The 16,170-nt window shown below is 48.5% G+C and overlaps 1 protein-coding gene across 1 annotated transcript; it reads left to right on the top strand.

The window, feature by feature from the left end:
• On the top strand, nucleotides 632–11,682 carry LOC108638507 (interferon alpha-inducible protein 27-like protein 2A). The gene is made up of 6 exons (XM_018066162.1): nucleotides 632–732; nucleotides 1,359–1,484; nucleotides 1,866–2,003; nucleotides 9,671–9,700; nucleotides 10,749–10,910; nucleotides 11,440–11,682. The coding sequence occupies exons 2-6, from the start codon at nucleotides 1,412–1,414 to the stop codon at nucleotides 11,547–11,549; spliced, it is 513 nt and encodes a 170-aa protein (XP_017921651.1). The 5' UTR covers nucleotides 632–732; nucleotides 1,359–1,411; the 3' UTR covers nucleotides 11,550–11,682.

Raw genomic sequence — 16,170 nt, 5'->3', positions numbered from 1 at the left:
AAGAATTGATGATTTTGAACTGTGCAGTTGGAGAAGACTCTTGAGAGTCCCTTGGACTGCAAGGAGATCCAACCAGTCCATTCTGAAGGAGATCAGCCCTGGGATTTCTTTGGAAGGACTGATGCTAAAGCTGAAACTCCAGTACTTTGACCACCTTATGTGAAGAGTTGACTCATTGGAAAAGACTCTGATGCTAGGAGGGATTGGGGGCAGGAGGAGAAGGGGACGACCAAGGATGAGATGGCTGGACGGCATCACTGACTCAATGGACGCAACTCTGAGTGAACTCCGGGAGTTGGTGATGGGCAGGGAGGCCTGGCGTGCTGCAATTCATGGGGTCACAAAGAGTCGGACACGACCGAGTGACTGAACTGAACTGAACTGAACTGAAACCTACAGATGGTGGAGGGCAGGGAAAATATAGTCCACAAGAATTGCAGGTGAGTTTTATAAAAATGTGGACTAGGGATCCCTCACATACTCAAGAAGGGGACTCTGGGACGGAAAGCTATGCTCCTGCAGAAGCTCCCCCACTCATCCGGCCCATTAGCATGCAAAGCTGAGGTCTACATGGCGCCAAGCCTGGGATGAGGGTGACTCACTTCCTTCTTAGACTTTTGGGGTCAGAGGTCATCTAGGGAGGGACTATTTAGCTGGCTGGAGTTCTCAACAGCCTCACTCTGTCCAGGGCTTCACACGCTACTCTTCAATCCCCAACAATTACTAAGCAGGGTAAGCGGGGGCCTGGGAGGTGGGGAGGGGAGGGAGCAAAGGGGCTCCACTCTCAGCCTCCATCTCTACTTCCATTGGGACCACTGTCTCTGTGACCAGGGCTGAGTGTGGGGAGGGGGCTTGAGCCCACCTTTACCATGGGGCATTGGGAACCTCTGGTCTTGTCTTGACCCAGGTTACTACTGAAGTCCTGAGACTTAGACCAGGTGGGCAGTGAGCAGGGGACATAGATGGGGTGTTAGAGGTGGCCAGGATTCTGGAGATCGGGGAGCCAAGCAAAGTCATTATTAACTTCAAAACTGTGGACTGAGCAGATTAAGGGGGAGGGCTGGAAGTGGTCTATAGGCTGCAATGGGACAGGGTGCAGGGCTGGAACGGCAGACAGATGCCCCCCTGGAAGTCGCTCAGTCATGTCCGATTCTTTGTGACCCCAAGGACTATACAGTCCAGTGAATTCTCCAGGCCGGCATACTGGAGTGGCTAGCCTTTCTCTTCTCCAGGAGATCTTCCTAACCCAGGAATCGAACCCAGGCCTCCTGCATTGTGGGCAGATTCTTTACCTTCTGAGCTATCAGGGAAGCCCGAAATCAAGCAGAGCAGTTTTTATTTCACACTCTGTCTCTCAGAAAGACAGTGGTGTCCTTGGCTCCAGAACCAGTGTTTCCACACTGCCTCCAGGATGTCAGCTAGAGCCATAGAGAGCGGGGAAGGCCATGCCTTGGGCTCCCTCCTGCTAGAATTGCTGCCGGAAGGTGAGTGCCCTTGGGGAAGCTCACGAGGGTGGGTGGCCCAGAGCTTGGGGTTCCTGGGTGGGCAGCGGGGATCTGGGTTCTGGCCTGGGGGTGCTACCTGGTGCTCTGGGTCCATCAAGGCTCTTTCCCCCGGGTCTCAGCTTGTGCTCTGTGCAGGCAGGACCCCCAGCTTTTCACGGGTGCTGGGCCTTCCTCTCTCTGTCATCTCCCTGGTTCACCTCCAAGCACCCTTGACACCTCTCAGCTCAGCTCCCTCTGTGGTCCCCTCCCTACATCAGAGATCCTGGGGGCTTCAGGAAAGGGTGGAGGGGGCTGTGTGGGGTCTCTGTTCCCCCAGCTGCCCGCACCGCTGTGTGCTCCCCCATTATTTCTTTCTTCCAGAGGAAGAAGAATCTTCCGAGTCAAGCAACCAGACCTCCTATGGCTCTTCTCCTCGGAAGCCACCAAAGGAACCACATCAGGGACCAGATGACTTTGGCTCTGACCCCAGAGATCCACCCAATTTCTACCATTATGCAGGTAACGTATCTCTGAGCACCAATCCACGGATCCTCACCCCACACTCACTGCTCAGCTCAACCTGCTATGTTGTCAGTGTAAGGACAGTCTTCCTCATGGAATCTCTCTGACACACTGTCAGAAAAAAGCCACAATGTGCAGGAGATGAAATAAATGACGCTCTAGAATCACAGGGAGCACACTTCAGGGTTTAGCTCTGCCTCTGACTTGCTGAATGACCCAGAGCCAGTCACTTGCCCTCTCTGGGTTTTATAGGTTTGTTTTTAAGCACAGGAGTAGGTTGAGGTCACTCTTAGGGGTCTCTCAGAACCAGGTCACCTCCAATTAGGTGGGGCAAAGGTGCTGCTCAGGTTAGATGCCTGACAGCCACCTGGCACAGGTTTGGGCATGACTCTTTGCCAGTTTAAGGTCACTGCCCATGATTTCCTGTTGCCCCACAGCACCCAAGGCAGGTAAGTTTCATTTCTCTATTTGTGCTCCTCCCTTGATGCCCGAGGGCCAGGTCACTAATGTCCTCCCAGAACACACCCTCCAAGGGCAGAGTCACCTCTAATGTCGGGCCAGCTTAGGGCCACGGCAGCAAAAGTCACAGAGTTTTTTTAACGTCGTTTCAGAATACACATAGCATGAAATTTACCAAAACAACTGGGCTTCCCTGGTGGCTCATATGTTAAAGAATCTGTCTGCAATGCGGGAGACCTCGGTTCGATCCATGGTTTGGGAAGATCCCCTGAAGAAGGGAGTGGCTGCCCGCTCCAGTATTCCTGCCTGGAGAATTCCACGGCAGAGGAGCCAGTTGGGCGACAATTCATACAGTCAGAAAGAGTGGACTGGACTGAGTGACTAACAAACACAACCGTTTTGTGTCCACAACTGAATTGTTGGTTTTTGTTGTCCGGTCACTAAGTCGTGTCTGACTCTGCAATCCCATGGACTGCAGCACGCCAGGCTTCCCTGTCCTTCACTATCTCCCAGAGGTTGCTCAAACTCACGTTCATTGAGTCGGTAATGCCAGCCAACCATCTCATCCTCTGTCACCCCCTTCTCCTGCCCTCAATCTTTCACAGCATCAGGGTTGTTTCCAGTGAGTCGGCTCTTGAACAGTGGTAACCATATTCGTGCTACTGCGCCTCCCATCTGCAGAACTCTTTTCATCCCCTCATACTGGAACTCAATTAGACATTAACTATTGATTTCCTCCTGCCTCTTCCTGGCAACCACAGCTCCTTCTGCCTCTTTGCTCAACTAATCTAATCTAATCTCCATGTGAGTGGAATCATACAGCATCTGTTATTTTCTGACAGGTCTATTTTAGTTAGCATAAGGTTCCCCAGGTTCCTCATGTGTCAGAAGTTCCTATTTAAAGTTGAATGATATCCTCTCGGGCATCTACACCACGTGGTAATGATCCATGCATCCACTCATCGACACTTAGTTTGCTTCCTCTTGGCAGCTGTGATTACTGCTGCTATGAACGTGGAGTGCAAATATCTCAAGACCCTGTTTTCAATTTCTTTGGATCTATATCCAGAAATGGGATTGCTGGATTATATGGTTTTCTATCTTAAATTTTTTCAGGAACTGTCACTGTGTTCCATGTTTGTTGCACCATTTTATATTCCTACCAACAATGCACCAATGTTCTAGTTTCTCCACATCCTAACCAACACTTGTGATTTTCCATTTTTGTTTTTTTTAATATAGTGGCTTTCCTGGTGGGTGTGGAGTGATATCTCGTTGCAGTTTTGATTTGAATTTCCTAATGGCTACTGATATTAAGTATAGTTTTCTATTCTTGTTGGCCATTTGTGTATCTTTTGGGAAATGTCTATTCTGATTCTTTGCCCATATTTTCTTTCTTTCTTTTTTTTGTCTGTGCTGCTCCTTCATTGCTGCATGTGAGCTTTCTCCAGTTGTGCTGCACACGTGCCCATTGTTAAATTAAATTATTTTAAATCAAGTTTTCTGTTGTTGGAGGAATTCTTTATACTATATCCTGAATATGAACCTCTAAACAGATATATGTTTTGCCAATATTTTCTACCATTCAGTAGGCTGCCTTTTCACTCTGTTGATTGTGCCCTATCTTAGTGAATTAGGGCTGCTATAACAAAATGTGGTAAATCGGATGGCTTAAAAAGAACAGAAACTTATTTTTCACAGTTCTGCAGGCTGGGAAATCATGATCTAGGCACCAGTGGACTCTGTGTGTGATGAGAGCTCACATCCTAGAACAACCATCTTTCCGCATTAACCTCCCATGTTGGGAGGAAAAGAGGAATTCTCTTGGATCTCTTTTATAAGGAAACGGACCTCAATCAGAAGGGCTCTGCCTGCAAGTCTTAATCAGCTCCCATAGGGACACCTCCTAACATCATCATTGGGTATTAGGTTTCAATATATCATTTTTTGGGGACACAAACATTCAGACCATGGCATGACTCAGGATGCCCAAAGGTGCACTTTGGATTAGTACTTCTTTCTTTGAACTCCTCCTTCGGTGCCTCCTTGATCCCAAGCCTGTGCCTGGCACAGGAGAAAGCAACAGTGAATGAGGCGGCCCTTGACCCGAAAGAACTCAAAATCCAGCAGAGATTTCAGAGAACCGTATTGCCTTGTGGGAAATTTTATGGCAGCAGGAGCACAACTAATTCACACTCGGGAGTCTACCAGTGAAGGTGGCCGAGGAAGACTGGGAACGTGTGCTCAGGGCAGGTTCTGGAAGATGTGTTGGGTGGCAGAGTCCTTAAAAATGTGCCTGGATTTGACCGGCAAAAGATTGAACATCAGGAGGCAGGGAGGTGGCTTCTATTCACTCCCTAGGATAGAAGCAGAAGCCTGATCATGCAGGGACCCCCTCATGCTCATGGAACAGGTGGACTTTAACTTATGGGCCAGAGGGGGCAAGGAGGGGATTTAACACCTTCATTCTTCTTCCCTGTACCCAGCAGCCAGCATCCTCTGTATTGTTCCCATCCCTGATCTTGGAGAACAAGAGGTGATGGTGACTAGGATGGCAGGGGTAGAGCCAGAAACAGATTGGAGAGATGCAGCCACAAGGCAGAGATTGTCACCAACAGCTAGACAATGATGCTAGACAGATAAGGAAGGATCCTCCCCTAGAGCCTTCAGAGAAAGCCTGGCTCTGTTTATCCTTTGATCTTGGATCTCTGACTGGGAGAAAACATGAGAGAATTAGCACAGTTCATGGTAATTCCTTCCTGCAGCCTCAGGAAACTAACATGGGCATTCGCTTTTATAAGTTGAAGATTTGTAACAACGTAAGAGTTGGCAGGTGGAGGTTCACATTTTTAGCAATGAAGTATTTTTAAATTAAGGTATGCACATTGCCTTTTTAGACATTAGGCTATTGCACCCTTAGCAGACAAGGGTATAGTCTAGTTATACATAGATATAACTTGTATATAGACATAACTTTTACATGCACTGAAAACCAAAAAGTTCACATGATATTCCTTTTACTTTGGTGATCTGTAACCCGATCAACAGTATTGCCGAGGTGTGCCCGGAGAGAGATTAAAAATCTCATTGTGTTTGATGAAATGGTGAAGGGTGTGTTGAGTCAGAATCTGTAAAAGGAGGAGGTGAGAGTCTCCACGTGAGCGCTGCTCATTGATCATAGAGAGGGATTTTTCGCTGGTGATCAGGTCTAGTGCAGCACTGTCTGGGAGCCTTTTCTGTGATGGTAAGCGTGTTCCTTGTGTGATCCAGTATGGTAGATGACCACTAGCCAGATGCAACTATTGGGCACTTGAGCAGTGGTCCATGCAACTCAGGAACTGAGTTTTAAGTTTTATTTCATCTGCACTAACTAAGATTTACCTTGCATACATGGGTAGTTGTTCCCATAGTGGTGAGCATGGGCTAGGGCACTAGTCCCCAACCTTTTTGGCTCCAGGACCCGTTTCAGGGAAGATACAGGCAGGGAGGGGGAGGATGGTTTGCGGATGATTGAAGCACATTGTATTTATCGTGCACTTTATTCATATTATTATTGGGTTGTGATATATAATGAAATCATTATACAACTCACCATAATGCAGAATCAATGGGAGCCCTGAGCATGTTTTTCTGCAAGTAGATGGCCCCATCTGAGGATGCCAGGAGACAAGGACACCTGAAGTGTCTTACTTATGTCCAGTCTACCTTGTCGTCTTTTGGTTGCTGTTACTGCAGAAAACCCTGCTTCACAAAGATAGGCTATCGGAAACAGAAGCAGGCTTTTCAGTGCTTTTGTGGCAATCTCAAGCTGTTCTGCCTTGATTTTAATCTAGAACATATGGAGATTTGAAGTCATGTCAAACATACTTTCAAGGGCACTGTTGTTTGTGATCTCAAGCAGTTGATTCTGTTCTAGCAGGCACAGAGTCAGTTCACCTGGCTTATGTACAAATGGGTCAGGGATCCATTCCTTCCCAGTTCAGGGGTCTTTTGTGGTTGAGAAGTAAGGCTCAAACGCTGTTGAAAGCTGAAATAAGTGGACATGCACCAGTTGGGTGGAAAAGGCGATGGCACCCCACTCCAGTACTCTTGCCGGAAAATCTCACGGATGGAGGAGCCTGGTGGGCTGCAGTCCGGGAGTCGCTAAGAGTCGACACGACTGAGCGATTCCCTTTCACTTTTCACTTTCCTGCATTGGAGAAGGAAATGGCAACCCACTCCAGTGTTCTTGCCTGGAGAATCCCAGGGACGGGGAGCCTGGTGGGCTGCCGTCTATGGAGTCACACACAGTCAGACACGACTGAAGCGACTTAGCAGCAGCAGCAGCAATTGGGAGAAAGATGACCCTGATCGAGCTCTTTCCAAATCTCTGCTAATATTTGAAACATGTCAAAATTCCCAGTGTTCATTCATCGCCTGCATAATTCCAGTTTGGCTCTAAATGCAGCCACTTTACCTGGTGATTTGAACAGTGTCATTCTCCCCTGAATTGTCAGACTGAGTTCACTGAGCAAGTTGAGTGTGTCACACAAGTAAGGATGTTTTTCGACACCTTCTGTGTCACTAAAATATGCTGCCAGTGGTGACTGCTTTTCTGAAAGAAATCCCTGGAGTAGCTCTCACAACTCAAAACTGCTGGTCAATGATCTACGTTTAGACAGCTGTCTCATTTCTGTGTGTAAGAGAAGACGTTTGTGCTGTGCATCCATTTCCTCACAGAGCTGCATGAACAGACATGAGTTAAGGGCACGTACTTTAATGTCGTTGATAATTTTCATCACTTCCTGCAAAACGTTAAGTTCAGGTGACATTTTTCAGCTGGCAAACACTTCTCTGTGGATGACACAATGTGTAGACTCACATTCAGAGGTGACCACTTTGACCAATATAGTGAAAACCAGAATTCCATCCAGTCATGGCAGGCACTCCGTCCGTGCATATAGCAATGCAAAATGACCAGTGCAGCTTTCCTGATATGTAGTCATTCAGAGATTTGAATAGTTTTGCAGCTGAGGTGTTTGTAGGCAAAAAAAGGGCACATTACACATCCTCATGCACATCCTCCTGAAAACATATCGCAGAAAACCAAGTAAAGTTGCCTTGTGGTCAATATCGGTGGATTCACCAACCTGGGTTGCATACCACGGTGACTCATTAATCCTTTCCAATAATTGGCCTCAAGATGTCTGCTGTTTCACACGCCAGCTTTTGAACTTCAGCCTCTCCTAAAGAGGAACACATGTCAGCTTTTGAATTTCAGCATCTCCTAAAAGTTCATGACAAATGACCTTAGCAGCAGGCAGGATCAATTCTTCACCAATAGTAAACAATTTCTTAGATTTAGCAATGCGGTTAACCACTAAGAATGATGCTCTCAGTGCAGATACATTTCATAAAGTGAAGGCCTTCAATAATTGCTTCTGTTCTTCATGGTCCCATTTTTTTTAAAAAAAAAAAAACCCCAAAGCCTTGTCTTTTAATGCAGGGTGCTTGGTCTCTATGTGGCAAAGCAGTTTTAAAGGTTTCAAAACTTTGTTGGGTAGCTGGTCGCCACGGATTATACAAAGCAGTATTGGAGAATGTGATCACCTGCTGCAATGAACTTGTGCTCTAAGTAGCACTCTTGGTATTTTCTTTTAAATGTAGCTTTCCCTTCATTGCCCATCTTAGAGTCTTCTACAGTCTCATCATTGGGTCTTTCTCCATTTTCAAAGAAACCTTCAGGAACATTTGCTTAAAAATTATTTTTTAACTTATTTTGTCAAGGGTTAGCTTGTGGGCTTACCAAAACTGTAACTAAAACAAGTGCACAGTGCAGGAAAGAGGCAAGAATAGAAGTAGCAAATAAAACAGTGAGTGGGACATGGGACTAAAATAAGTGTCAGATTCTGACTTAAAGCCTGCCACCAGATGCAGCTTAATTGGCCCTTGCCACTCACCGGTAGGGTTTGATATGAGTCTGCAAGGTATTCATTTATTATGGTCCCTGTGCAGTCAAACCTTTCTGTTTGTGATCATCTGTATTTGCAGCCGCTCCCGAGTCCTACCATCACCACCTCAGCTGCAACTCAGAGCATCAGGCATTAGACTCTCCTAAGCATTAGGAACATCAATCCATCACAAGCACAGTTCATGGTAGGGTTCAAGCTCCTATGAGAATCTAAAGCTGCTGCTGATCTGACAGGAGGTGGAGCTCAAGTGTTCATACGAACAAGGGGGAGCAGCTGTAAAGCTTTGGTGGCTCACCTGCCCCTCAACTCCTGCTGTATGACTGGGTTCCTAACAGGCCAGGGACCAGTATCAGGGTTGGGAACCCCTGGCCTAGGGTATGACCTTGGGTGTGTGTGGCATAGGATCCAAGATCCTTGGAAGTGAGGAGGTGAGAACTGTAATATCATTTGTTGAAAACATCATCTGTGCAGAAATGGAAACTCTCAAGACAGGTCAGGTGTCCTGATGCAGAGAGATGTTGGTGAGCCAGAAGCTACAACCTTCCAGAAATGACTGGGGGATGGAGACTGCTTTTGCAACTTCTCTTCCTTGCCTGGGGCCAAGACTCTTTTTCATGGGGAGCTCTCTGAGCTCACTCTCACAGATCCTGAAATCTCTGGAACTGTCCCAGCTGTCCAAAATCCCTAGTCCCTGCCAGACCCAAGAGCTCTGAGCAACTCAATGTGGTCCAGGCATGCTCTGTCCAGTGTGGCCGGGGGCTCCAGCCTCAAGGCAGGACATGCAGAGGAAGCTTGGTGCCTTCTAATGGGGGAATAAGGGATGCTTGTGCAGAAAGTCACAAGTAGCTGAGCCCTGGAGGATGGGGGGCTTCCACTCCAGCTGTAGCCTGGGATGGGTGTAGGGGATCTGGAAGATGAACAGACAGAACAGTCAAATATATTCCATTACACAAAAGGAGCATGCTTTTCTTGATTTTTTTTAAAAATGATACCAAAATGTGTTAAGTTCAAAGAGCAGCATGAAACCTTTTCAAGGCAGGTTCCTCTTCCCTCTGGAGCATCACAGAGCTCTGGACTCTTGTCCATCCTCCTCTGATTTCTGGAAAATCAGACTTCTCTGGAAAAGCAGAGGGAGCCACACAGGGCTGCTGTCTCCTGTGATCCCAACTCCAGGGAACTCTTCTCACTGGGTCAGCAGCAGAGACCCAGGGAAATCCAGCGCTGGGCACTCACAGGGGTTCTTTCTGTCTCCAGGCATGACTGCAGCTGCTGTGATTGGAGGAGGTAAGTCTCTCTGGGAAGAAGCTCAAGGCCCCATCTGCCCCTGTCCCTGGGCTCCTGGGAGCACCCTTCCTTGACCAAGTCCAAGATTGCCTTCAGTCCCAAAACCTGTGTGGGTAGGGCTGGGGTGGACAGGGAACAGAGGTTGAATTCTTGAGGTAACAATAACCTAGCTAAGAAGGAACTGAAGGAAACCCATTCATAACACCCACTTCCAATCTCAGCTTCTCCCAAGTGCAGACTGGGATCCAGGCAAGTTGGAAGAACTGTCTGAACTCATGATTCCTCCCCAGAAAGCAGTGCCAGGGGCCCTTCCAAATGACTGTAAGGAATGTGTGAGCTGAGTTGTGTGGATTACTCAGAACTGCTCTGCCGACAACCCTCTAGTCATCCAGAAAGCCTAGCCGTTTCCTGCTGGGCCTCTGGCCAGGGTCCTCCCACACGGTGGCCAAAATTAAAGAAAATGAACCATTTCTGTCATACCAGCCACAGTCTCAAGTGCTCAGTGGCCACATGTGTCCACCGTGTGGACGGTGCAGACACAGAAGGTTCCTGGCTGCAGAAGGTTCTACGCCTGCGCTGTCTGGAGATGTAGGGACCTGGGGGGATGCTCACTAGTGGCCTCAGGGCAATGGACAGAAGCTTCCACCCAACACCTTTTCAAAAGAGCAGCTCTGTCCTTATACTGTGGGCCTGTGGTTGCATGAAAGACACCAGTTTCCCACCAAAAGGGGACATTTGAAGACCCCTGCTTGTTTCAACTTTATTTCATAAAGGGCGAACTAAAGCCCAGGGAGGAGTGCTGAAGCTTCCAGGGTCACAGGCAAGCAGAGTCAGGAACAGGCCTGGGTTCCAGGTTCTTGGAGGAGGACGGGGTGTTGGGGTGGGCATCCGCCCAGTTGTGTCCACACCTACAGCCTTCCCTTGCCTCTGGCCCTATGGTCTGAGGAGAGAGAAGAGGACCCCTCACCTCACCTCGCCAGGAAGGTGTCAGGGAGGTCTGGCAAGCCTGTCCCTCGCAGCTAGCCCTGAAGTGTCTCTGCCCTTACAGTCGTGGCCGTGAGGGCTGTGCCTGAGTTGCTGGACACCGTGGGCTTCACCAGAACAGGAATCTCCCACTCCTCCTTAGCGGCCAAGATGATGTCATCAACTGCCAGAGCCAATGGGGGCGGAGTTCCCTCTGGCAGCCTAGTCTCCAACCTCCAGTCCAAGGGTAAGGGTCTCCCCGGAAGAGGCGGAGGAGGGCTCACAAATCAGCACAAGATTGATCCAGATGCTAAAGAAGCAGACAGGCTTCTTCCAGCTTTGTGGTCCTCAGTGTCCCACTGGTCCTTTGTGTCCCCATCACAGTTCCCTCTTCTGGTTGGGTGTGGGGTTGCGGGATAAGGGGTGTGTCACTCAGGAGGCCTGCATTCCTCATCAACCCTGAAAAACCTGGTTAGGTGCCCACTCCTCCCCGAGCACAGCCTGGTGCTGTGAACGGGAGGGGCAGCCCATCATTTCTCAGAGGGTCTGTCCTGTTGCTCTGGACTGACCATCAGAGTTCATGTCCTCTTTGGCAGCCATGCGCAGCCACACCTCCCTGAGCAGATATCCTGGGGTCTCAGAAGTAGAGGAGGAAACAGGGGTGGGATGTTGGTGTCTAGGGCCTCCAGTGAGTCCTGGGGTCTCTGACACCCACAGTCTTGCCGGGGGCTGCTAGGCCTGCCTGTCCTCTTGTGCTCTAACCTTCTCTCCTCCAGGGGCAACTGGACTTTCCACACCAACCAACATCCTCCTGGGATCTGCTGGGGCACTTTTGGGGGCCTTGCTGTGGGGTTCCTACAGGTCCTCCAGGAGGACCCAGTACTAAAGCAGAAAGAGGCTCCCATTCTGGAAATGACCCTCCAGGGCATCAGGATGTCAGTCTCCCAAATGACAAGTCCCCTGCCTCCCAAAATTCTTCAAAGAATCATAAGAAATAAAGTCGAGATGTGGTGACCTTCGATAAGTGTCCGGCTGCGTTCCAGGCAGGGTGCGGGGCACCTACAGAGCCCTGTGGGTGTTGGGTGTAGGGCAGGAACTCCGTAGGAATGAGCACCAAGCCAGAACAGGAAGCCTTGTCCTTTCCCAGTCCTGCCGCTCAGTTTTGACCCCGCAAAGATTGTGTCTCTTCTTTGAGCCTCAGTTTGTTGCTCTTCAGATGGGAACTTGGACCACATGTCTTCAAAGACCTCAGCCAGAGTTGCTAACGGCTTGGCCCTGGGGTCAGTTTGAGCCACTGACCCTCAGTTACCAAGCCCTTTATCCTCAGGCAGTATTGATCCCCTCCCCTCCCCACCCAAGACTCTGGGTCTGGCTGTTTCATGACTCACCAGTAACACTGTCTGTCTGGCCTGGTGGCCTTTGGAGTGCTTCAGGTGGGAAGAGGATCTGCATTTCTCCAGAGAGCTCTGTCTCTGTTGTCTAGAGCTCAGTCCACTGGCCCCAAGTGAGCCTGCCCAGAACCTGCAAGGACAGACAGGTCTCCCCACCATGGGGCTCCTGAGAGGCTGGTCAATGCAGAACACTCACTTCCTAGGACCCATTGGGTGCCTGGCCCTGGATCCAGTGCCAGGCTCTGTGTGTGTTAACTTGGCACCTGCAACCTGCCTGCCCATGTGGATAACCCACCTCAGGTTCTGGAAGACCTGCTTCCACTTAAACATGAGTCTCTGATCCCAACCTGTTGGCTCCAGGACTCCAGCCCAGGTCCCCACTCTGGTCTTCACACCTGTCTTCCCACCTGCTCCTTCTCCACCGGGCTCTCTCCTTACGATGCTGCCTCAGCTCACTGCAGCTTCCAGCTGGCTTCCAGGGCTCCATCCCAGTCTCCTACGGCTGCAGTAGATGGGCGGGGTCCCTCTCAGCCCAGTGCGTGTAACACTGGACAAGCCTGACTCCACACTGGGTCTGTTCCTTCAGCTCTAACCTTTGTTCTCTGTTGCCCGTGCTTAGACATGCTGGCTTGCACCTTTGTAATAGAACGTTTCCTGTAGCCTGAAATACGCAGGACAGCCCATTCTCAAGGCTCTGACTCTTAATGATAGAACACTTCCTTAAAAAGCTGCAGAACAGAGAATAACGCTTGTTTAGTTGGAGGTTTATAGGAACATTGTGACCAGACCTATGGGAATAGTACCAAGAACAAAGGCCAAGATTGCAACAATCAGCCACATCCCCTCTGCTTTTAGAATAAAGGAAGCCTGAATTCTAACTCTGGGAAGATGATTTTTTGCGACACTTGACAGCCATCTTCTCAGTCTGTTGGTTTCTGAATAAAGTCTCTTTTCATTGCCCCAACAACCTGTCTCTCAATTTATTGACCCGTCATGTGGCAAGTAATATGAGCTTAGACTCCAAACAGGTGCAGTGTTGGTGGGCAGTTGGAGGAAAGCACAGATATAATGCCATTAAGAGACCTGTGGTCAAGGACAGAAATGAGCAGGTTCCAGTGCCCTTCAATGTACCTGTACAGTTCATTTCACTGAGAGCTGGAATTTATTATCCCTCCCTGAAGCCGGGCTGGCCTTCTGGAGGAAAACGAACACAGAGACCTAATGGAGGAGTCAGTTCTCTTTTCCCAGACAAGGTTCAGGAATGAGCCCAGCTAAGATTCACAAAGCCAGCCTGCTGCTGACTGCAGGTGTAGGAGGGAGCCCAGCTGAGACCAGGAAAGCCACATGCCTAAACTCCTGAATTGATGCTTCTAAACTGTGGCATTGGAGAAGACTCTTGAGAGTCCCTTGGACTGCAAGGAGATCCAACCAGTCCATCCTAAAGGAGATCAGTCCTGGGTGTTCATTGGAAGGACTAATGTTGAAGCTGAAACTCCAATACTTTGGCCACCTGATGTGAAGAGCTGACTCATTTGAAAAGACCCTGATGCTGAGAAAGATTGAGGTCAGGAGGAGAAGGGGACGACGGAGGATGAGATGGTTGGATGGCATCACTGACTTGATGGACATGGGTTTGGGTGGACTCCAGGAGTTGGTGATGGACAGGGAGTCCTGGTGTGCTGCGGTCCATGGTGTCGCAGTGTCGGACATGACTAGTGACTGAACTGAAAACACTGACCTAGTGAATCACAAACTAAATGAATATTTAGGGCAGGGGGCATTTGTTACCCACCAATAACTAACTGATAACATGAAACAATGTATGTAATCCATTGAGAGATTCAAGCTTTATGACGGGGAGGACAGAGAAGGCAGACATTAATTGTAATTGTAGTTATCTGGGAAGACTGCTTGGAGTAGGTGTTGATTTATTTAAGGCCTATGTAGTTGTAAGTAATAGAATCTTGGTTATAACTGGCTCCGAGTTCAAGAGAATTTACTGGCTTGCAGAACTGAACAATAAAAAGGTCATTTGGCTTCAGGCAAAGTGTGAATTAGCAGCTCAACACTGAATCCAAGGGGCTGTTTTTTCCTATCCCTCGTCTTGTGTTACCCAATGAAAGATCTTGTGCCCAAGGCACAGTGAGCTTAAACAAACCAAAATGGAGTTTGGGGATTATGGCAGGGCCATGCAAGGGGAATGGGTGCCTCCTGCCCAGAAAAACCCCAAACTCCTCATAGGGTTTCAGCAAAGCAGTTCTAAAAGCCAGGTGAGGGTAGACATCCCTGAGCATGTGATTGGCTCTTATACAGTTCTCTGATTGGTTTATGGTGAAGTAATAGGGCAGTAAACATCATCAGTCCTTAGGTGCCAGTAGGTCTATGGGCTACATGCGCCTGGTCATCAAGTAATTAATCTCTTCCATCGGTGGTGGATTTTAGCTGCTGAAAACCTCAGGAAATATGCACGGGATACTATTGTGTACTTCAGAGAGGAACTTCTGTTGTTGTTTGGTCATTACCAACGTCCAGTTCTTTGGACATGAACTGTAGCCCACCAGTCTCCTCTGTCCATGGGATTTCCCAGGCAAGAATACTGGAGGGGGTTGCCACTTCCTTCTTCAGGGGATCCTCTCGACTCAGGGGTCGAACCAGCCTCTCCTGCACTGGGAGGTGGATTATTCGCCATGAGCCACCACGGAAGCACTTGGAGAGGGGCTACGGGGGTGGGGCCTGTGCCTGGGAGGCCCCATAGAGTCCTGCTGGGTTATGTCTGCTTTCTGAGGTATCAGCTCCATCCTTTGGCTGCCACACTCCTGGTTTAATAGAGGCCTGTTTGCATGCTCTGGAGGTTATCTGCTTCTTTATTCTGGCCTTCCCTCTAAAAGGTATTTTTTCATGAACCTTCTGCTGATAAGCAAGGAAACTTCCTTCCCAAATATCTCTGGTAAATGTTCCTATAATATCCTAAACGGAATCATCTCTTTATTCCTAAACCAGTTACTTTAGCCCAAAGGATGGGATACGATGATTGGTTTCACTCATTCTGGGCTCACATTTGGAGGCTGGCAGGAGCGCTCAGGCCTCTGACAAGCCCAGGGTCAGGGCAGGGACTCTAGTACCTGAAAGAGAAGTAAGTTCCCGTTTCAAAGAGAACAGGAACACAGGACACTTGTGTGGCCAAAGACAGTGGCTGTGCCCTACAGACAAGACGTGGTTTGTCCTCTGTTAAAGGGCTGGTCCTTGTGGGAAAACTGGAGCAGCCTCCTAACCAGGCTTGTGTGTCTGTCTCTGCCTTTTTAAATACTCCCTACCTCTTCAGTGAATAGGGAAGAGCGTTATGGATTGGAAGGCAGGCCATCAGCAGAATTTTGTCTTTTTATTTTATGTTTATTTTTAATCATCTTTATTGGAGTGCAGTTGTTTTAGTCCAGCTCTGCGACCCCATGGACTGCAGCACGCCAGGCTTCCCTGTTCATCACCAACTCCAGGAACTTGCTCAAATTCATGGCCATCAAGCTGGTGATAGTTTCTACTGTACAGAAAATGAATCAGCCATACATATCATATATCTCCTTCCTTTCGGACTTCCCTCCCATTTAGGTCACCACAGAGCATTAAGTAGAGCTCTCTGTGTTATACAGTCGGTTTTCATTAGTTATCTATTTTATACATAGTATCAGTGTTACCCAGTCCAAGCTTGTTTTGCTCACCTGGGACAGGTCAATAAATTGGAGATGAGGTGTTGAGGCAAGAATACAATTTTATTCTGAAAGCTAGCAGACCTAGGAAATGGCAGACTAATGTCTCAAAATAATCATCAAATGGGTCTGGATGCCAATGTTTTTACAGAACATAGAGGTGGGGGGCAAGGTGAGGATGTAAAATGAAAAGGCCATTAATCTTGCAAATATCTCTTGGAATGACCAGTTTGGGGGAGGGCACATGTTAATTTATTCTTTCTTGCAGCTATTCATTCACAGGTGGACAGGGTCTTGTTGTCTTCCTGACCAAAGGCACTTAGGTTTTACGTTCAGGCAGAAGAGCAGGGTTTCCTGCGGCAGGACATTGAGTATGGACACTATCCTGTCAGTGAACAGAAGCAATGGGAAGCAA

This window comes from Capra hircus, chromosome 21 (assembly GCF_001704415.2).
Source record: "Capra hircus breed San Clemente chromosome 21, ASM170441v1, whole genome shotgun sequence".
Taxonomy (NCBI): Eukaryota; Metazoa; Chordata; class Mammalia; order Artiodactyla; family Bovidae; genus Capra; species Capra hircus.
This window is presented reverse-complemented; position numbering and strand designations above follow the sequence as displayed.

Excerpts from the sequence above, each read along its gene's own strand:
- LOC108638507 (XM_018066162.1), top strand. The coding sequence starts at position 1,412 with ATGTCAGCTAGAGCCATAGAGAGCGGGGAAGGCCATGCCTTGGGCTCC. Across the intron at positions 1,485-1,865 it reads GCTAGAATTGCTGCCGGAAG|AGGAAGAAGAATCTTCCGAG; the intron begins GTGAGTGCCCTT and ends TCTTTCTTCCAG. Across the intron at positions 10,911-11,439 it reads CTCCAACCTCCAGTCCAAGG|GGGCAACTGGACTTTCCACA; the intron begins GTAAGGGTCTCC and ends TCTCTCCTCCAG.